General features: G+C 61.2%; 2 protein-coding genes across 2 annotated transcripts; one reads left to right on the top strand and one right to left on the bottom strand.

The window, feature by feature from the left end:
- Positions 1–2,324: 2,324 nt before the first annotated feature.
- Positions 2,325–15,709, bottom strand: SPPL2B (signal peptide peptidase like 2B; the record flags this gene model as incomplete). Its single annotated transcript, XM_080712650.1, has 14 exons — positions 2,325–2,506; positions 2,910–2,987; positions 3,252–3,351; positions 3,470–3,532; positions 3,613–3,687; positions 3,841–3,922; positions 5,199–5,315; positions 5,717–5,813; positions 5,912–6,051; positions 6,375–6,514; positions 6,594–6,683; positions 7,058–7,240; positions 8,609–8,728; positions 15,650–15,709. The coding sequence occupies 14 exons, from the start codon at positions 15,707–15,709 to the stop codon at positions 2,325–2,327; spliced, it is 1,527 nt and encodes a 508-aa protein (XP_080568776.1).
- Positions 15,708–21,048, top strand: LSM7 (LSM7 homolog, U6 small nuclear RNA and mRNA degradation associated; the record flags this gene model as incomplete). Its single annotated transcript, XM_080713905.1, has 4 exons — positions 15,708–15,845; positions 16,436–16,526; positions 18,992–19,063; positions 20,906–21,048. 4 exons carry the CDS (start codon positions 15,708–15,710, stop codon positions 21,046–21,048), a joined length of 444 nt encoding a protein of 147 aa, XP_080570031.1.
- Between the last annotated feature and the right edge of the window lie 338 nt (positions 21,049–21,386).

Genomic DNA, 21,386 nt, shown 5'->3' with positions numbered 1-21,386 from the left:
ACGCCCCTAGGTTCAGTCCAGCTCTCAGTCCGGCTCACACAAGACCTGTGTTCTGTGACATGAGGCCGTGGCACCCCGTTTCAGGGTCTGGTGGTGGAGCGGCTCGCCAGCTCGTGGCCCGCGGTGCCGGGGGCTGGACCACGGGGCACTTCACAGGGACAGGGTGGCCGATACTGGGGACTCCTGTGGCGCTGGGAGAGGCTGGGCATGGCCGCGCTCCTTCCCATCCTGAACCCCAAGACCAGGACCCGGTGTGCGGCCGCTTCTGCAGGCTGGCGGGTGGCGGAGCTCGCTGCCACGCAGGAGAGCTGGGCAGGATGTACCAGAAGCTGTGTTTAATCATCAGATGCAACAGAAGCCAGGCCAAACAGAAACATACAAACGAGACCTTGGGTCATCACATCCGCCCCGGCGCCCTCGACGCTGGTCGAGACGCGGCTTAAGGCGCAGTCCGGCCGCAGCAGCAGGACCGGGCCAGCCTCCACCTGGCTCCAGGAGGAAGGTCCAGCTGCTCCGGTGCCCAGCTCGCCCCGTTCTTAGGAAACACAGGAATAGCTAAAGGAGGCATTCAGAAATGTTTTTTGGGGAGTCACCCTTCCCTAGGAGAGGCGGGGCAGACGGGACAGGTCTAGGTGCCGTCGTCCTGCCTCTGGGGGCGGAGGTGTGTCCAAGGCCCGATGAGGACAGATGCGGGCTGTCGCCTGGCCATGGCTGTGCTGCCGGGGACCACGCAGGGGGTGCTCGGCCTCACCGCGGTGGAGAGAGGCCTTCCTGGAGCCTGGAGGCTGCGTGCTTGGGGCGTGGCGGGCGCTTGTGCAGGGCGCCGGCTTCCCAGATGCAGTGCGCAGCGTGCCGTGCGGCCGGCGCCAGCGGGCTCTGCAGCGTCCACGCGGGTGAGGTAGAGGACGAGGCCTGCGGGGCTGCGCTGCAGGGGTGCGGCCTGGCGTGAGGGAGCGCCCGGGGCGTGTCCACGGCCTGCCTGGCACCTGGCCTGCCGCGTGGCCGCTCCCAGACTCGTGCCGTCGGGTAACAGTGCCAGAAGCTCAGAGAACAGCGACCCTTTATTAAAGCACGGGCGGAGCGTGGGCCGCCCTGGCTGCATCTACTTCACAGGCCGCGCCACGGCGTCGGGCCTGGGACCCCATGCTGACCCTCAGCTCGGGCTCCGGCAGGCAGAGGCCGCCTCGGCCTCCTGAGTTCAGCCAGAGGCAGCCATTTCCAGGGAGCAGGTGTCTTGCAGAGAAGGCCCCAGGGCCGCAGCGGGGAGAAGCACCAAAGGGGCCGGCCTCGGCAGAGCACGCAGCTGGAAGACGAGTGGCTGGAGGCCGGTGGCCGCTGGGTGTGGGGCGGGCGGCAGCAGGAGGGGCCGCAGGGACCTCATGGAGGGCTGAGCACCAGGTGGGAGGGGAGGCTCGGGCGCAGGACGAGTCCAGGGTGGGAGGCGGCTGGCCGTGCCTCCTGCCGGTGCCAACCTGTCCCAGGGTCTGGGTGCTTCGCAGGCAGCTGCGAGGGTGCCCGCTTCCACCCTAGGCTGAGGTCCCGGGTGGGGCCTGCTCCGTGGGTGCTGGGGTGCTGCTGGGCTCCTGGTCAGGGGCGGACGGCACCGCCTCCTCAGGTGTGGATGGACCTGGGGGCTGCTCGCCTGGCCGGGGGCGCTTGGCCGCTTCGTCAGCTGGGGGCTGGCTGAGGGGGGCGTCCGAGTCCTTTGGAGGCTGTGGGCTGTCGGCTGCAGTTGGAGTCCACGAGGGCTGAGGTAGGTCTTTCTGCAGAAGAGAAGCCGTTGCTAAGTTGGGGCACGAGCCCAAAGCCGACACTGGTACCTCGCGCCACAGGCCGCCGGACGGGCAGAGCTGTGGGGAGTGGCCTTCCCCAAAGGGTCTGGACTTCAGCTGAGGCCAAGCAGGAGGCCCCAAGGTAAGGGGTGAGCATGAGGGGCGCAGACACAGCCTCCCCCCCCCCCGCTGCAGGAGACCTGGGGTCACGGCATGGGGCTGGGGATCTATCTCGCTTTCCCCCTCCAGGGTAACCCAGGGCTGCGGGCTGCTCCTGCCGTGGCCGCAGGGGAAGCTGGCACGGTTACGCTGCACACGAGCAGGTGCCGCTGCGCTTCGGAAAGTGCAAGTTTGGCAAAGGAAGTGTCGGCATCCCGGCAAAAGCGCGCACAGCCTCAGTCCCACCAGCTGGGAGCCGCTGCTGGGGCCACGTGCTGGGACAGCCAAGCACGGCCTTCCAGAGGCAGGGCCGGGGCCAGGGCACTAGTGAAACATAAGGGGGGCTTACTCAACTTTAACCGGCTAGGGCTTACTGGGCTACTATTCTCGCAGTCATAGCAAACTGGTATTCACCGCAAAGCCGCTGCCCGTCCAGAACGCGCCCAGCTCCCGGCGCCACAGGGCCACGGCGCAGCTCGTCACCAGCGTGCAGGGCACCAGGTAGAGGAGGGCAGGCTGGCCGCGCTGCATGAGCGCCAGGGCCACGAACGTCACCAGGAGGCCGATGCCGTAGGCTGGGGGGAGAGGGCGCGTCACCGTGGCTGACTGCGCTCACCTGCCTCGCCCTGGGAACGCAGCGGGCGGGGCTGGGCCATGGGTCTGTTCCTTGAGAGCCAGCCGGGGAGGGGGACGCGGCAGAAGGGCCTTGGTGTAGCGCTGGGGGACAAGCAGCGGGGCTCCTGCATGCCGCCCGAGCTCTGTTGCTGACCCCGGCCAGAGAAGAGCGATTCACAGGCCACCGGCTCTGCAGGGCCTGAGGCTACGCGGACATTTGGTGGGTGTGGGCAGAAAGAGTGGGCGGCTCGACGCCGTGAAAAAGACACGGAGAGGATGAAGAGACAAAAACGGGAGCCGCGGACACACGAGAAGGGACAGCGATCCCGCGGGCAGCCTCCACAGCCACGCCACAGAACCTACCGACGGTGCAGGCCACGAAGTAGACCCTGGAGGACTGGGCCTGGATGTCGAACCTGTGGCAATAGGCCACCAGCAGCCCTGGGAGGAAGCACAGGCGGCGCATCACGGGCCAGCGCCCGCGGAGGGGCCGACCCGAGGCCACGGCCAGCGGAGGAGGGCCTGCGCAGGGCCTGAGAGGCAGCTGGAGGTGCATGCCAGGCCTCCTGCCCTTAGCTCCCAGGTCCTAGGCCTCGCCTGGCCCCACCTGCCACCTGCTAGGACCACCTCAGTCCCTGCCCCGAGAAGCCGCCCGGCCCGGTTCCAGGCTGCGCAAGCCCTCTTGACACCCAGGGGCCGTGATACCTGGCACCAGGATGTCTCCAAAGCCCAGGAGCGAGAAGGGCCGGTCACACAGGGCCAGTGGCGAGGCGTTCAGCCTGGGCACCTTCAGGACCATGGGCAGCTACAGAGAAAGCGGAGGTGAATCCTCTCCAGGCCTCCCTCGGGCCAGCCAGGCCCATGCCACCCACCCGCCAGCCCGCCCGCGCTCCAGGGCAGGGCCTGGCCCAGGGCATCCGTACCTTCTCGTGGGTGGCCGAATTCGAGGGCCCGGTGGCCACCTCCACCATTATGCTGCTTCCGCTCTGCAGGACACACACGGGCCTGTCAGAGGGCGGGGGGAGAGTGCGCGGGGAGGGGGCGCGGGGAGGGGGAGGGCACCTACCTTGGTCAGGAAGGGCGTGACGAAGACGAAGAAGATGTCATAGACGAAGAGCACCAGCAGTAGCAGCGTGCAGGCCTGCGGCGGGCGGGCGGGCGGGCGGGCTCCTGAGGCCGGCACACGCGCCCGCGGCCTTCCCAGGGAGCCCGTGGAGTGAGCACACAGGAGGCCACGCTGGCGCCCCCGCCCCGCCCCAAGGCCCGTCAGACCTGCGGCCAGCTGGCCCCTCACCTTGAAGGTTGGGAGGCGGATGGTCTTCAGCATGTACAGGCAGAAGGCGATGCCGAGGGCGTCCTGCAGGCTCCAGGCCCACCTGCGGGTGAGCATCATGGCCAGGCTGCGCCCTACCACACCCCGAGGCCAAACCTGCACCTCTGCCACCAGGCAATGGATGACGCGTGCAGCAGCCTCCGCTCCACACCCAGGAGGGAGGCGCAGGCTCCACAGGGCGTGGGGCGTGTGCTGGGGACACTGTGTGGCTACAAATTCCAGATTCTTTTCCCAAAACATGAACTAGTGAGAAAGTGAAGCTTGTACCCAGGCCTGCTGGCCACGCCTGTCGTCCCAGTACTTGGGAGGCTGAGACAGGTTTGAGGACAGCCTCAGCAAGTAGTAAGACTCATTAACCTAGTGAGGCCCTGTTTCAAAGTAAAAATCAAATAGGGCTGGAATGTAGCTCAGAGGTAGAATGTTCCTGGGTTTAACCCCATCCCCCCCCCCACTAAAGCTTGTGGCAACTGAGTCCACGTGGAACCCCTGGGTCCTGAGAGAGGGCAGCCTCTGGAGGACAGGCCTTGGGGCTGGCCATGTGGCCAAGACACAAACACAGGGTGCTACTGTCTTGAAGCCGACAGCCCAACCGTGCCAGCCCCTGCCGGGCGAGCGGCCTCAGCGCTCCTGAGGCACCTGGAAGAGGAGGCGCTTTGCTTGGCCAGGACAGACCCTGCTCGCTGCAGCGGCCATGCGGGAAGCTACCTGCGCACACGTGGACGGCAGGGATCCCACACAGGAGAGCCCTGGGGTGAGCGGCGCAGGGCTTCCTGGCCTGGACTGAACTCTAAGAGTTCCTGTTCTGTGTCCAAAGGACTTAAAATATTTTCACGTTTTCCCTCTGCCAGCTTCATCTGTTGTGCTTCCAAACACACCGAAGCCAAGAGCACTCGGCTGCCTCGGGAAAGGCTCAGGGACACGCCAGACGGTGTCGGACGCGTGGAGCCAGTGGGGCCATGGCGCTGGGCGCTCTGGCTCTGGGGGAGGCCGGCCAGTGTGTGTGGAGAGCAAGCACGTGGCATCCGCCCACCCCATGGCCGGGAGGGTCCCGCCGGGCGCCAGCTGAGCCCGCAGCACGGCGGCTGTGGACAGGGCACCCGGGGCCGGTGGCTCCATGCCACTGTAATCAGATCCCACCCCGGGCTCGGGCACCCAGCCAGCCCAGGTGAAACTGGATGCAGGGCAGGCAGGGGACCAGCATGGCGGCCACTCAAGGTGAGCCCAGGGCAAGGGCGTTCGGTAACGAGCGGAGGCCGCTCCAGGCTGGGGGGCAACTGAGGACAGCGGGCCTGCTGCCGGGACCCCGGGCGGGGACTTACTGGTCCTCGTTGCGGAAGATGCCCCACACCACGCTGACGGCGATACAGAAGAGCGCCAGGAGAAGCATGCAGACCTGCGGGCGCTTGTGGAGGTAGGGCAGGCTGTTGCTGGGGATCCTGAGGGGGGACCGCCATCAGCACCCCAGAACCCCACCGCCACACAGCCCTCCACCTCCCCGGCCCGCCTGGCGCCACCCCGCCCTCTGCCGTCAGCTCAATGCCCCTCGCAGGGACAAGGCAGAGGGTCCGAGGGCCACAGGCATAGGGCAGGCACCTGCCTGCCTCGGCCCCCAACCCATGGAGCCCCGAGGCCCCTCCCTGGCCAGGCCAGCCTCCCCACGCTCCCCTGATCTTGCCTAAAGCTCCAGCAGCCCCCACTCACTCCAAGACCCAGCCCAGTGCCCAGGCCATGATGGCCCACTGCCCGACCCGGGTGCACAGACGCCCTCTGCTGACGGGACACGCGCCAGGCTCACAGGGAGGAGTCCTGGGGCTTCAGGGTCAGGCCGGGCGCTCACCTGCACTTGCAGAACGGCAGCCTGCGCACGCAGGGCGCCAGGCAGCTGTAGAGGCCGGTGGAGGAGGCCAGGCAGAAGATGCCAATGATCACGTAGACTGCGGGAGGGCGGGGAAGGGTCAGGGCTGCAGCGCGCCCGCCACCCACCGCCCACCGCCCGCCGCGCACCACCCGCCGCCCGCCGCCCGAGGCGCACCGAGCTGGTCGTAGAAGTAGTAGAGCAGCACCAGCATGGAGCAGCACATGACCACGAACACGCAGATCATGACGGGCGTCACGTCCAGCGCCTCATCTTGCTTCTCCAGCGCGTCATCCCGCTTGTGCTTCATGTACCTTCTTTGAAGACGCCACAGGTCACAGGGCACCGCCGCGGCCCGGCTCCCCGCAGCCCCACAGGTCACAGGGCACCGCCGCAGACCGGCTCCCCACAACCCCACAGGTCACAGGGCACCGCCACGGCACCACAGGTCACAGGGCGCCGCCGCGGCCCGGCTCCCCGCGGCCCTGCGTCTTGGCGCCCTCACTTGGGGAGGAGGAGGAAGACTTTCCGAGGACCTCCAACCTGTAGGGGCTCCCCCACCAGCCCCACACCGCCCTCTGGGCCTCGCTCGGCTCCAGGAGGCTCTCTGGTGAGGGCCCGCCCTGCGCGCGGCACTCACTTCTTGACGTCCCGGCTGCCAGCCCAGTAGCCACCGACAGCGACGGTGCCCACAGCCATGATGAAGATGATGACCATGTTGTAGTCCAGCACTGGCTCGTTGGGGGCGTACAGCGCCACCCGCACCGCGTGCCCGAAGTTCTGCCTCGAGAACAGGCCCCGTGAGCACGGGCCCGGCACACCCCGCGCCCCCCCCCCCCGCCCACGAGGCGGCACGCACCCTGAAGATGTCCAGCATGTCTCTGTGGCTGAGCAGGGCCACCGGGATGCCGATCTCCTCGTACTGCGTCTTGTTGCCTCCCGGGGGCACCTGAAGCAGAGGGAGGCAGGGGCACCCACACGCCTCGGGCGCCAGCCAAGCCCCGCCAGGAGGCCCTGGGCAGGACAGTGGCCCGCGCCGTGGCAGCTCCGCCAGGCCCGCTCTCAGCCACAGCCCCACGGCCAGCCCTGGCCCCGCTGGGGGTAAGGTCTCTAGTCAGCCCCCGGAATCCTACTAGAACAGGCCCTCCGCGCCCACATCTCAGGTCTGTCGCCACATCGGCAGCTTGGAGAGAAGACTGCGGCCCTTGCCTTACGGACGAGACCTCGCTGCCAGACTCTGCCAGGTTTCCCCACCCTCACGTAGGCCGGCTCTCCCCAGGGCCACCCCACCCAGGGATGCGCCCGGGCGGCGGGCAGGCGTACCAGCTTCTCCTTGCTGACAATGAGCAGCCCGCGGGCCCCGCTGCCCTGGGCCAGCCGCACTTTCTCATAGAAGGTGCAGTTCCCACGGGCCACCAGTGGGACCTGGTTGCTGAAGCCGCCGGCCGGGAGGTCGCCGGGGGAGCAGAGCAGAGAGGACGTCCAGTTGCGCAGCTGCAGGAGGGACTGAAGGAGGCCGGCCGCTTAGAGCTGCCTGACTCGCGCCGTGGGTCCTGAGACCCCAGCCCTGCCCCACCGTAAGGGACGGAGAGGACGGGACTGGGGGCCTCTAGGAGCCTGGTGAGTGGACACAGGCGCCTGGCGGCAGCGCTTATACCCAGGGCCAGATCCACAAACACCAACTAGCTCTCCCTGCCTTCCCGGTGGCCCCAAGAGGTGCGCACACTGTCCCCGAGAGGCTGAGGCCCCAGGCCCAGCAGCTGGTGGGCCAGGGCCGCTGGGGACGAGGTCGGCCACCAAAACCCAGGCCCTGTGCACTCTGGGTTACAACTTGCTGCGTGGCCAGCGTGGACAGGGCCCATTTCTCCTGAGTCACGTTTGGGAGGCGCTGGCAGCTCCATGCAGCGGCAGGCCTCAGATGCAGACGGGAGCCTGCCGCGCCCCTCACAAACCCTAGCCGGCACTCTGCTCTGTTCTCCAAACTTCTGACTAACGCAGCCGCGACACAGTCGGAAGACAAGGAAGGTCCTCGCCATGGACCAGGCATCCCAGGGCCCCACAGCAGGGGGAGGGACGCATGCAGGAGCACATGCACACGACAGGCACACTCCTGCACCTGCACACATTCTGCGCACACGTGCTCGCACACCAGCTTGAGCACGACACATACGCACTCTCGTGTGCACACAACTGTGGACGTGCACACACATCGTGCAAAAGGCAGACAGGAGGGACAGAAGGCGGCAGCTGCTGGGAGGACCGCCTCCAGCACCTGCAGGGTCTGACCCAGGCAGAGCAGCGTGGGGGGTGGCCGGGCCGCAGCCAGCGCCCACCTGGAGTCCAGGGCCCTCTGGGCAGAGTGGCAGAAGCCCTGGCCCCTTGGTCCAGGCCCACCCTGTCCTGGCCCCTGCACTGAGCAGTGGTGGACGGGGCAGCACAAGTGGCCGCCGGCAGCCCCACCTGGCCAGCGCCTCAGTCGGCCTGCCGGCCAGCACCCAAACAATCCTCTAGTCACTCGTTCACTCACTGAGTGGATGGCGATGAACCCAGGGCGTTCTACCTCTGAACTACACTTCAGCCCAGTTTTATTTTTTATTTGGCAACAGGGTCTCACTAAGTTGCAGAGGGCCTCATTAAGTTGCTGAGGCTGGCCTCGAACCTGCGATCCTCCTGTCTCAGCCTCTCAGGTACTGGGGTGAGGTGTGTGCCAGCGTACCTGGCTGTGCTCTCCTGTGACCGAGTGGCCAAGGGGCGCCTGTGAAGGCTCGCCTCCACCCCTCTGGGCCTGGGCAGCCAGCCAGGCCTCGCAGGCTGGGTGGGAGGAGTAGCAATACGGCCGCAGCCCCGAGGCCCCCCGTGACTGGCCGTACTCACCGCTTTGCCCAGGTCGTGCGGCAGGTGGGCCCACTGTGGGTTGTAGAGAATGCAGTAGTCCTTGCCTTTGGGGCCCCCTCTCTCGGAAACCACGCGTACCATGCCGTACTCGCCAGCCACCTGCGGTGCAAGACAGCGGTGAAGATGCCACAGGTCCCGGACCCATGGGGTCTAAGAACACGAGGAGGCCGGCACGGTGTGTCTCAGCGGGACTGACGGGAGACAGACAAGCCGTACGTCCTATTTCTGAGGAGTGGGGAGGAATCCCAGAGCCTCACGTACTCCAGGAGAGGGCTAAGGACTAAGCAACCCCACCCCCAATCTCACAGCTAGGGAAACCTGAGGGCGGCGAGGTGCCGACCAGCATGCCTTCCCAGAGGCCCCAGCCACAGCCAGCTGTGTCCAGCTGTTCTGTGTTAATACGAACAGATGGCACCTCGTGGGGCTCTGTGACCAGTGGAGACAGGAGGGTGAAGGTCCTGGAAGGAGCCCTCATGGGTGCCGGGGGCCGTGCCAACCAGGACCATGGGCAAGGCAGGAAGTCTGAAGCCTGCAACCTCCAGCACCCCAGCAAGTTTGGGAGTGGCCTTTGACCCCAGGCCCACATCACAGCTGGTCACATGACTGGTCTGAGCAGGCGTGAGTGCGGAGGTGGGGGGTTCCCTGCCCAAGGCCCCTCAGCTCACAGGGGAAGTGAGGCGGAAGTGGACAGGGCTTGTGGCCCAGGGCAGGACGGCTGGCATGCGAGGCGACGGCTGGCATCCAGCAGCAGACAGAGGCTGAGGCCTCCTGCCCCCGCCCACAGCTCACAGCCTGCGCTCCCCTCCCCGGCCCTGCCAGCAGCCCGGCGTGAAGCTGGGGAGACCGAGTCAGCCCAGAGGAGGCGGGGCAGCTACCCAACTCGCCGAGGGGCAGAGTGGGGCTGGCAGAGACCCTCGGTCCCGCTGCTGCGCGTGAGGTGGAGGGGCTGCAGAGCCCTCATAGCACAGACCTCCCGTCTGCTCTCAGCACCCTGCGGCCCTGAGGCCATGTGCCAGGCCCCCAACCCAAGGGCCTCCAGCATGGCATGGCCCGGGCTGCGAGAGGCCCCAGGGCTCCTCCCACAGTACCTTGAGGCTCCTTGGGGCAGAGGCACCTGGTGTCCCTGAGGACCTGCTAGGGCAACGGGCCAGCCGACACTGGCCTGGCAACACATGGGCGGGCGCAGACCTGAACCCATCCCTGAGACCGGCCCGGGAGGGGCCACACCGTGGCAGGGGCCACCTGGAGCTTCACTGAGCTGGGAGACAGGAAAGGGAGCTCTGACCTGGCCAAGGGGTCTCAATCCAGCCCTGGAGCAGCCCGTTGAGCCCCGGGCACCCCGAGATGGCAGTGCTGGTGACAGCCCGTGGCACCCGGCCTCCGCAGCCTGCAGCCGGCGTGCGCTGCTGTCCTGCTGCGCAGGGGCTCACCGGAGCGCGGGCCGCGCACTGCGTCAGCTCTGGCGGGGGAGACAAACCGAGCTAACGAGCAGGAGGCAGAGCCCAGTGGACGGCCGCTGTCACCAGCTCGCACAGGCAGCAAGGGCCACGGGAAGCAGCAGGCAGGAGTGTCCTTCCCCAGGTCCCCCACACCTGCCCACTGTGTGGCGCCCTTTGGTGTGGCCCTCCAACAGATCCCTGACCTTCAGGGCCCCACGCCTGCTCCAGAAAGGGCTTATGGGCCACAGAGGGTCTTAGACCCCACGGCCCAAACCAGGTCCACCTTCTGGGTCTTAAGAGTTCTACCAGAACAAGCCCACTCCCGGCGCAAGGTCCCTGCTCCCCCACCACATCAGTGCCCACAGGGCCCAAACACTTACTGTCCGGCCCACCCTGGAAGAAATGGCAGCCCCCAGTCCTGTGGGATCAGGGCTTTTAGTGAGAAGTGCCTTTTGTGTAAAACGGAAATTGATAGAACCGTTTCTCTTCAGAAAGGTCATTTAAGAGCACAAAAGCACCCTCATGGGTTTTCCTCCCCACAATCTGCAAAACTGGTTTTCTGTTTCAAAAACAAAAAAGGCCTGTGCTTTTGTTAACCGCCAGGAGAAGCACCGGCTGCTGGGAATAGTCTCCTCGCCTGCTGAGTTACAGGACCTGGCGCCTGCATCCCAGCTCCTGGGAGGCTGAGAAGGAAGGATCGCAGGTTTGAGACCAGCCTCTGCAACTTAGCGAACCCTGTTTCAAAATAAAAAATAAGAGCCGGGCGTGGTGGCGCACACTTGTAATCCCAGCATTCGGGAGGCTGAGACAGGAGAATCATGGTTCGCGACAGCCTCAGCTACTTAGTGAAGCCTTCCGCAACTCAGTGAGACCGTTTCAAAAATAAAGAATAAAATATTGGGCTGGGGGTGTAGCTCAAAAGTAGAATGCCTCTGGGCACCATTCCTAGTACAAAACAAAAACAAAACAAAACAAAAACACCTTATAAAGGACCTGGGAGAAGCTCCGGAGAGGCCCCAGCTCCAAAGTGCTCCAGCTGGGCTGGAGCTCGAAGGCCACAGGAGTGGGACTGCCTAGGTCTGGCCCAACGTGCAGCACCTGCACCTCCCTTGGCTGGAAAACACCCCTGCAGAAGCCTTGGGCCCGGCTCGACCCCCAAGCGCAGGAGGCGCAGCTGGGAGGAAGGTGGGCGCCGGCACTCCCTGCCCCCGGCTCAGCATGGCGCCCCTGCACTCACCCCGCACCCCTGTGGGAGCAGGCAGGCAGGGTACCCCTGGAGAATTTGGACCGGAGGTTAGGAGGGTCACCTAACAGTCCTGCCCACCGCGGGTGGGCGTGGCCTCAGAGCCCCACCCAGCAAGAAATCCCCGCCCCGCTCACACCTCCGCCTGGCCACTAGCCTAGGCTCCGCACTCAGGTCGAAGGCAGAGTCCAGGGTGCAAAGGCCCCAGCAGCAGGCACCCACGCCTTCCGCCTCCGCCTGGCCAGCTCTGCCCTGCCCTGCCCCTCTGCCTGGAGGAGCTGGGTGCTGGGTAGGCAGCGAGGGAACGCATGCCCAGGAGATCAGGGTCAAGGAAAGCATACTCCAGCCCCTCCTAGGAAGGAAGGTGGTTCCGTGGTGTTCATCGGGCCTGAATAGGAACATTACATGTGGCTGAGAGGCGCCAAGATGCCAGGAACCAAAACCTCGGAGGCCGCCTTAGACTGTTGCTACGCTCACGCCAGGAAACAAACACGCCAACAGTCGCAGACGCCGGGGATCGGAGGCCAGAGAGGACACGTTGTTGGGAAACAGGGGACTTTTCCCCTCGGTTAATGTCTACAAAGGGGCTTCCAACATATACAACCCAACGCCGGCCACGCCCTCTGACCCCTCCCCTGCCCGGGACTTTTTTGTGTGTGTGGTCCAGGGGATTGAACCCTGGGGCATTTTACCACCCAGCTACATCCCCAGCCTGCCACCGCCCTCGGCATATATGGGCATATACATATGGGCATATACCAGCGTGACTGACAAACGCTTGCAACACTCTGCACGGTCCAAGGAGGCCACGCCCCGAGGAAGGAGGAGTCATCTCTGGCAGAAATACTCCCTGCTCTTAGATTTCTACTCTAAAAAGCTCCAATGATGGAAAACAGGATTCCAAGAATCAGGACTGTGGGAGAAACTGAGTCCGTGGAATATAAATTTTCTAGTAATTTGTCTAAGCCTCTAACCACCCTCGGCTTTGCTCAAAGATGTAATTCTAGTCAGAATTCAGATACTGTGGAAGCATTCCTGCTACAGCAATTACAAATGCAGAATTCCTCCCTGTCTCTGACCTTCATTCTAATCATTACAATAGAGCCGAGGGCTAGGAGGAATCTTGACCTTCGCACCTAGTGATAGCACTGCCTGGAGACAGGGCGACACCACCTGGTTAAAATAGTTATGACAGAACAAAAGACACATAATAATAACTTCATGTTGTTTTTTAGGCCCTGTCTACTAAATTATATTTTAAGTGTTTAATAGGGTGAAGCGTTCAGACAGCAGATGGTATTGCAGAAAAAATCCGGCAGACATTCATTGATATCCTCTAAATCATCATAAATGTACATGGATTTCCCTACGCCAACTACATGTATGAAAGCTGGAATCTCGGACTTCGTCCCCCATTCAGCTCAAAGGAGGTTGCTAGATAGAGAAGGACATTGGACTAAGCCCTAGGAATAAAAGTTCAGAAAGGGTTAAAGAAAACTCTTAAAAACTGGATTCCTCAAGTGATTTTGGGTGTGACTTTTGTTCCTCTGGAACTTGCCCACTAAAAGCCTCTGCAGCTGCAAGGCCAGAGGGGCTGGCTCAGAGCACAAGACCCACCTGGGGTCATGGGACTGATTTCAATCACAAGGACCTGTGATGTCACAGGCCTCACTTCTGTCTTGTTCAGGGTTGGTGATTTGCATGTGTATCTCACTATTGTATTTTGGGTGTTTGCACTTTTCTACTAGGGAATCTCGGGGAAATAGGGAAATATAAAAAATCCTGTGTCTAGAATAAAGTGTTCGATTGCACGAGAAGCATCGATCCATGTCAGATTCTTTCCCGGAGAGGAATCTCCACATTTAGCGCCGAGAATAGGAAATAAAATAAATAGGAAATAAACCAGCCATGCTGGTTTAAGAGACCCTGTTTCCAAATAAAAATATAAAATCGGCCTGGGAGTGTAGCCCAGAGGTAGAAGGGCTTCCAGGAACCCCAGTACCACCAAAAAATTAAAAATAAAATTAAATAAAATAAACTTCCTACTGTCACTCCCCTGTTGTCTGCTAATTTGATTCTTTGACTCCTCTGTAAGACAAGGATCCAGTAAGAAACGTTTCACGGGGAGCCGCTCCCGCCCTGCCCTCCTCTGGCCCCAGCCCTGCCTCCAGCCCGAGGCGAGGCCCAGCAGAAGCGCCTCCTTTACAGGGATGCCTTCCTGGGGGTAAGCTCCCCCCCACGCCTTGCACCTCGTCCTGCGCGGTCAACTCGGGTCCCCAAGTACATCGCCAGCTCTCTCCTCCCAGCTTCCTCCTGCTGCTGCAGCTGCCCACACGCCCTTCCTCTCTCAGCCCATCTGACAGACTCCTATGCATCTTTGGAACACCACTCAGCCGTCCCTGGCAAACTGAATCCCAACCTCTGCGGTGTCCCTGCTATCCAGCAGTTTCCTTTCAGGCTTTCTGCTCGTTCAAAATACCTGGACAGTCCAAAGTCTCTCCCCTAGATGGGGCGGTCTGGTGGGGGAGGCACAGGCCAGCCACAGGGGAAGTCCAGGGAGCTGGAGAGGCAGAAAGAAAAATGCAGGGTTCCCCAGAGAACCTCTTGAGGTGGGGGGAGGGCGAATACTCGAGACTGGACGCAAGACCAGGGACAACTCAGGGTAACGAGGACCAAAAAGCAAAGGCCTCTCAGTGAGCCTCATCTGGCCAGGAAAGCAGTTTTCAAAGCAGCCAGGTCACAAAGCCGGGGCCGGCTTGCCCCTACTTAGATGCAACAAGACCTGCCACACTTTGAATAACGTTATTCCTGCCTGGTCAAGAACAGGCTGGAGATGTGGGGCCAAAAGCAGCAGAGGGAGAAGATCCGATCCATGGCCAAGAGATGGTGTGGCTTGCCACTGGAAGCTGGGAATCAGATTGGGCGGGGGCTATCTCAAGAGTTAGAGCTGTGCCTGGCGTGGTGGTCCACACCTGTGATCCCAGTACTTGGGAGACTGGGGCAGGAGGATCACAAGTTCACAGCCAGCCTCAGCAACTGATCCTGGGCAACTTAGTGAGATCTATTTTATTTCATAAAAAATAAAAAAAAGAAGGTGGGTGTGGTGGCACACTTTATTAATCCCCGCATTTGGGAGGCTGAGACGGGAAGATTGAGGTTCCAGGGCAGCCTCAGCTACTTAGTGAGGCAGGCCCTCTGCAACTCAGTGAGACCCTGTTTCAAAGTAAAGAATAAAAAATGGGGCTGGGGTGTAGCTCAGAGGTGGAATGCCCCTGGGTTCTATCTCCAGCACCATAAAAAAAAAAAAAAAAAAAATTAAGAAAAAAAAAAAACTAGCCGGGAGTGGTGGTGCACGCTTGTAATCCCCGCGCTTGGGAGGCTGAGACAGGAGGATCGCGCAGGTTCGAAGCCAGCCTCAGCTACTTAGTGAGGCTCTCAGCAACTTAGTGAGACCCTGTTTCCAAATAAAATATACAAAAGATCTGGGAGTATAGCCCGGAGGTAGAAAGCCTCTGGGTTCCACCCCCAGTACCACCAAAAAAAAAAAAAAAAAAAAGAGCTAGGGGTGTAGCTCAGAAGTAGAATGCCCCTGGGTTCCATCTGCAATACCGCGAAGAAGAAACAGAAGTCGACGATGACAGCGATGACTGAAAGGGTTGCAGAGGCACCAAGGGGCCCCTTTCCCTGAGCTGGAGGGAACATTAGGAAACTAACGTGAACTCAGACCAGTGTGCATCGGCCACCTCGAGGGCTGTCCGCGCTAGAACCTGCCCACCTGTGTTAATGACTCGGTCACCACACTGAAGCGGGTCACCTGTGCGCACAAACTTGACGGCTATCCCCCTTTTCGCTGGCAGACGACTCGCTCCCAGCCGGGATCTCCCCCGCCCAAGGTCACGGAGGAAATGCCGGAGCCGGGGTTCGCCCCCTTCTAGGGCTCCTCCCCGCCGCCAGGCTCTGGGGAACCGGCTGGGCGCCCCTGGGGCCCTTCCCCAACCCCGGGGGCGGTGCTAGCTAGGCATCGTGCTCCTTTCGCAGGAGAAACTGAGGCTCGGAGCGGGGTTGGCCGCCGCCTGCCCCAGCCCCAGCGCTGTCCCGGGGGGCGGCGTCCGCGGGAGACCCCGAGACAGGCCATGGGGAGCGGGAGGGCGGGCACGAACGAGCGAGGGGACAGGAGCTCCGGGCCGGGTGGACGCGCGGCGCGGCCGCCGGGCAGGGGACCCGCGGCGGCGCGAAGCCGGGGAGCGGGGCCGGGCCGCAATGGCGCGGGGCCGGGCCGGCGGGCTCCCGGGCCCGGCAGCCATGTGCGCGGGGCCGTCGGGCCGGCGCAGCCCTCACCTGGGCCGTGAGGAGCAGGAGGGCCGCGGCCAGCCGCGCCAGCGCCGCCGCCGCCGCCATGTCCGCCGGTCCCGCCGCCGGCGTCGGCCGAGGTTTCCCAGCAACGCCCCGGGCGGCGCGGCGCGCGTGCGCGGCCGGGGTCAAAGGCCCGGGGTCAAAGGGCGCCGCCCGCGCCTGCGCAGACGCCAAGATGGCGGTGAGCGCGCCGTGGGGACCCAGGCGGGCGGCGAGCGGAGAAGAGCGGGCACAGAGGCCCGGGGCAGGGAGCCAGGGGCCGGGATAAAGGAGGACCGGGAGGACAGGAGGCAGGGGCAGCGGACTGCCGAGCTGAGGGGTCCACGGGCGCCGGAGGGCTGCGGGACCGGGGGACGGGGACTGTGCATGGAGGAGATATGGGGCCAGCACACTGTAGACCAGAGGGGTCCACGGGGGCCGGAGGGCTACGGACAGCGGGGACGGGGGTTACGGATGGGGGAGATGCAGAGCCAGTGGGCTGGGGACCGGAGGGGCCCATGGGGGCTGGAGAGCTGCGGACAGGCCACCGGAGTATGGTCAGGGGAGATTCCGGGTGCTGGGAGATTGGGGACCAGAGGGATCCGTGGAGGCTGAAGGGCCATGGACAGCGGGGACGGGGCTACTGACAAGGAGAAATGAGGCCGGCAGACCGGGAAAGGGGGACAAAGGCTCCTGATCTGGGGTACGTGGGGGCCGGAGACGGCGCACATTGGGTACAGAGTGACCAGACAGGCTCCCCTCCCCACCTCATGCTCTGTTTTTTCGCTGCAGGACAAAGAGAAGAAGAAGAAGGAGAGCATCTTGGACCTGTCCAAGTACATCGATAAGACCATCCGGGTGAAGTTCCAGGGAGGCCGTGAAGGTAAGGCCCGGCTGTGGGCACTTTTTTCTTAATGGTGTAAGTAAATAAAAAATGGCAATAGTCGGACTGGAGGCTCACGCTTGTCATCCCAGCACCTGGGAGGCCGAGGCAGGAGAATCGTGGTTTGAGGACAGCCTCAGCTACTTAGTGAGGCCCTTTGCAACTCACTGGGACAATGTTTCAAAAGAAAGAATTAAAGATAGGGTTGGGAGCAGGCGTGGTGGAGCACGCTTGTAATCCCAGAGCTTGGGAGGCTGAGAGAGGAGCATCGCACAGGTTCGAAGCCAGCCTCAGCTACTTAGTGAGGCTCTCAGCAACTCAGTGAGACCCTGTTTCCAAATAAATTATAAAATAGGGCTGGGAATGTAGCCCAGAGGTAGAATGCCTCTGGGTTCCATCCCCAGTACCACACACACACAAAAAAAAGGGTTGGGGGTGTAGCTTGGAGAGAGAATGCTCCTCTATTCCATCCTCAGTACTGCAAAGAAGAAAAAAAATGCGATACCACTACTGCCAGGCACGGTGGGGCACACCTATAATCCCACTTGGGAAGCTGAGAATCCGAGTTCGCAGCCAGCCTCAGCTACTTAGTGAGGCCCTCTGCAACTCAGACCCTGTTTCAAAATAAAAAATAAAAAATAGGGCTGGGGATGTAGCTTGGAGGTTGAATGCCCCTGAATTCCATCTCCAGCCCTGAATAAAAAAGAAAAGGGGGGGGGCTCACTAAGTAGCTGAGGCTGTCTGCCAACCGGGATCCTCCTGTCTCAGCCTCCAAAATGCTGGGATTACAAGTGTGCGCCACCACGCCCAGCTCAGGCCCCTTTATTATAAGCTCCTGGTAGCACCTGGCACTGGTGGCAGTTTTGTGCTCATGAAGTTGACATCGGCTGCGCCTGGTGGCTTTTGGAGGACAGGAACCACGCCCAAGGGCATTTGTTTCCCACTCTGAGTAGCACATTAGCCCTGATTTAGCAGCTTGAACAACCTAAGTGTGTTAATCACAGGATATAGGCCGAGATCCCAGGGCGGTCAGTGGGAATCTCTCCAGCCTGTCATCCCAGACTCCAACCCCCTTGCCAGCCCAACGGTTGCTGGCAGAACTCAGTCTTTTGTGGTTGAGGACCGGGTCCCTGGTCTTCTGCGGGTGTTGGCTGGGGACACAGTCCTGCCTCAGACTCTCCACGCCGGGCAGTTTGCCCCGTGGGTTGAATGAGTGTATTGGTACTGGAGATTGATCCCAGAGGCATTCGACCCGCAAGCTACGCTGAAGCTTTTTATTTTTTGTTGTGAAACAGGGTCTTGCTAAGTTGTTGAGGCTGGTCTAGAGCTTGCAATCCTCCTTCCTGTCTCGGCTTCCCACGCATTAGATTGTAAACAGTGTGCACCACCGCACTCAGCAAATTAACCTGTTGGCAAGTGCTACACCTCCGCCTGAGCTACAGCTTCACCACTACCACCCTGTTTTGGGGGGGATATTGGGGGTTGAAGCCAGGGGCATTCTACCTCCAAGATATACCCCAGCCTTATATTTATTTTGAAACGGTTGAAGAGAATCTCATTACTTGCTGATTACTGGCCTTAAACCTGTGATCCTCCTGTCTCAGCCCCCCAAGTCCTGGGATTACAAGCGTGCGCCACCACGCCCAGCTGATGTTTACAATTCTTATGAACCAGGGGGAAAGGAACTAAAAGAAAACCGCTTGATGGCATACTTCGATAATCCCAGCACTTGGGAGGCTGAGACAGGAGGATCCCAGGTTTAAGGCCAGCCTCAGCAACTTAGTAAGACTCGGTTTCCAAAAAAAAAATAAAATAGGGCTGGAAAGCCTGGGTGTGGTGGCGCACGCTTGTCATCCCAGTACTTGGGAGACTGAGGCAGGAAGATGGCAGGTGCGCAGCCAGCCTCAGCTACTTAGTGAGGCCCTCTGCAACTCAGTGAGACCCTATTTCAAAATAAAGAATAAAAAATAGGGCAGAGGATATAGTTCAGAGGTCGAATGCCCCTGGGTTCTATCCCCAGACCCGCCCCCCCCCAAAAAAAAATAAATCGGGCTGGGGGTATAGCTCAGAGGTAGAGTGGCCCTGGGTACAATCCCCAGTACCACCAAAAAAAAAAGCAAAAGAAAGATGTTTCACAGCATGTACAAATCATGTGAAGCGCACGTACCAGCATCGGGTAAATAAAGTTTTATTGGCACACGGCCCGCTCGTACACCGAGGTCTTGTCTACAGCAGAGCCAAGTGGGGGCAGAGATGCTGCCATCCCACCCACTGCAGACGGTGCTCGCCAGTGCTGTTCTTTCGGGAGATGGTCTGAGGGCAGCTGTCCGGCCTTTCGGGAAACCCCCAGCCCTAGGTTCCCACACCTCATCCTGGGGCGAGTCCCCGGACGCTAGGAGCCTCTCGCCGGAACCGCTGTTGACCTTGCATCTTCTCTGTTTCCTCTTCCTGGTGCTTTCTCCAAGCCAGTGGAATCCTGAAGGGCTTCGACCCGCTGCTCAACCTGGTGCTGGACGGGACCATCGAGTACATGCGAGGTGAGCCCAGCCCGCCCTCGCGGCCTCGTTGGCCCACTCTGTGGCGTCCAGTCCGCTCCACCGCCGTCCGAGCGAGCATCATAGCTCCTTGCGGGTCAGGTGACGGGGTTCCCTCGCTGGGTCCTGCACATGCCGGTGAAGCTCAAAAGACCATCCAGGCCGGGCGTGGTGGCGCACGCTTATAATCCCCGCGCTTGGGAGGCTGAGACAGGAGGATCGCGCAGGTTCGAAGCCAGCCTCAGCTACTTAGTGAGGCTCTCAGCAACTTAGTGAGACCCTGTTTCCAAATAAAATATAAAATAGATCTGGGAGTATAGCCTGAATGTAGAAAGCCTCTGGATTCCACCCCCAGTACCACCAAAAAAAAAAAAAAAAAAAGACCATCCAGCATCACCTCAGGGGCACGGGAGACCCTGGCTCAAAATTTAAAATGGGCTCAAGAGCCAGGCGTGGTGGCACAGGCTGGTAATCCCAGCATTTGGGAGGCTGAGACAGGAAGATCTCAGGTCTGAGGCCAGTCTCAGCAACTTGGTGAGAACCTGATTCAGAAAGAAAAATAAAATAGGGCTGGGGTGTAGCTTGGAGGTAGAATGCCCCTGGGTTCAATCCCCAGAACCAAAAAAAAGAAAAGAAAAGAAAAAAAGGATAGCCGGGCGTGGTGGCGCGCGCTTGTAATGCCAGCATCCAGGAGGCCCCTCACTAAGTCGCCTGGGCTGCCCTTGAACCTGTGATACTCCTGTCTCAGCCTCCTGAGTTGCTGGGATCACAGGTGTGTGCCATTATGCCCAGCGTTAGCGAAGTTTATTTTGTGGGGGGCACTGGGGATTGAACCCAGGGGCATTCTGCCTCTGAGCTACACCTCCAGCTCTTTTATTTTTATTTTGAAACAGGGTCTCACTAAGTTCATGAGAGTCTCAAAGTACCGGGATTATAAGCGTGTGCTACCACAACCAGTTTAATAAAGGATTTTAATTGCTTGCAACCTTTTTTTGGCAGTGGGATTGAATTTAGGGACATTCTCCCCTGAGCTACACCACCAACCCTATTTTATTTTTTATTTCAAAATGGTCTTGCAAGCCAGGCGTGGTGGCGCACGCTTGTAATAACAGTACTTGAGAAGCTTGAGACAAACGGTTACAGGTTTCCTGCCGTCCTCAGCTACTTAGACCCTGTTTCCAAATCAGAGCCGGGCTTGGTGGCGCACGCTTGTCATCCCAGCATTCAGGAGGCTGAGACAGGAGGATCGTGGTTCGAGGACAACCTTAGCCATTAGGCCCTTTGCAACTCAGTGAGACCCTGTTTCCAAATAAAGAATAAAAAACTAGGGCTGGAGGTCTCTCTCGGAGGTAGAACGCCCCTGGGTTCCATCCCCAGTGCCACAAAAAATTTAAAAAATAAATCAGGGTCTCGCTAAATTGCTGAGGCCTGAACCTTGAACCCGCTTGCTGGTATTACAGACAGCATCATCAGGCCCTGCCGCCTGCACCCTTTAAGGACTCCCCGGGCTGGCTCCGCTGGCAGCCAATCCCTGGTGCGTCTCATCTCCCCAGCCACTCTGATGCTACATGAGCGTCGCTCCCGGGGGGCTTTGGGGTCTTCCAGGGTCCCCGAGTTCCAAGTCAGTTTCCCATCAGCTGCCTCCAAGGTGACCGGGTCCGGAGCCCCCAAAGGGCTCCGAGTTCCCGGCCCCGTTCTCGCTTCCAGAAGGACAGCTGTGCCCCGGTGTATCCAGAGCGCCGGTCCCATGACCCCTGGGCAGGTCCAGAAGAGGCCGCCTGTGCGTCAGGCCTGGCAGGGCAGGCCCGGCTGGGAAACGCCGTGCTCAGCGCAGTCTCCCCACAGATCCCGACGACCAGTACAAGCTGACGGAGGACACGCGGCAGCTGGGCCTGGTGGTGTGCCGGGGCACGTCGGTGGTGCTCATCTGCCCGCAGGACGGCATGGAGGCCATCCCCAACCCCTTCATCCAGCAACAGGACGCCTAGCGCAGGCCGCCGCCGCGCCCCTTCCTTTTTGTATAGGTTCGACTTTTGTTTTCTTAATAAAATTGTAAAACTCCAGCATGGAAGCTCCAGGATCTCGGGGTTTGGAGAAACTTGGGCCCCCTAGGAGTTCTCTGGTGCCAGGAGCGGGGGAGTGTTATAAAGTGACCGGGCAGGGCGCAGGGACCTGAGCAGGTCTCCAGCCTGCAGGGCGGCTCCCAGCGATGGCAAACATGCCTCACTTGTCCGGGCAGTCACTAGACTGGCCCCAAACCCCCTCCCTCCGCAGCTAAGCCGGGTCCGCACAGGCCCCGCCCCGGCTCAGTGCTCAGCAGCCTTGT

The sequence above is a fragment of the Muscardinus avellanarius genome (genome assembly GCF_963383645.1).
Source record: "Muscardinus avellanarius genome assembly, chromosome: 16".
Lineage (NCBI taxonomy): Eukaryota > Metazoa > Chordata > Mammalia > Rodentia > Gliridae > Muscardinus > Muscardinus avellanarius.
The sequence above is the reverse complement of the archived record's forward strand: the minus strand, read 5'-3'. Positions and strand labels throughout refer to the sequence as shown.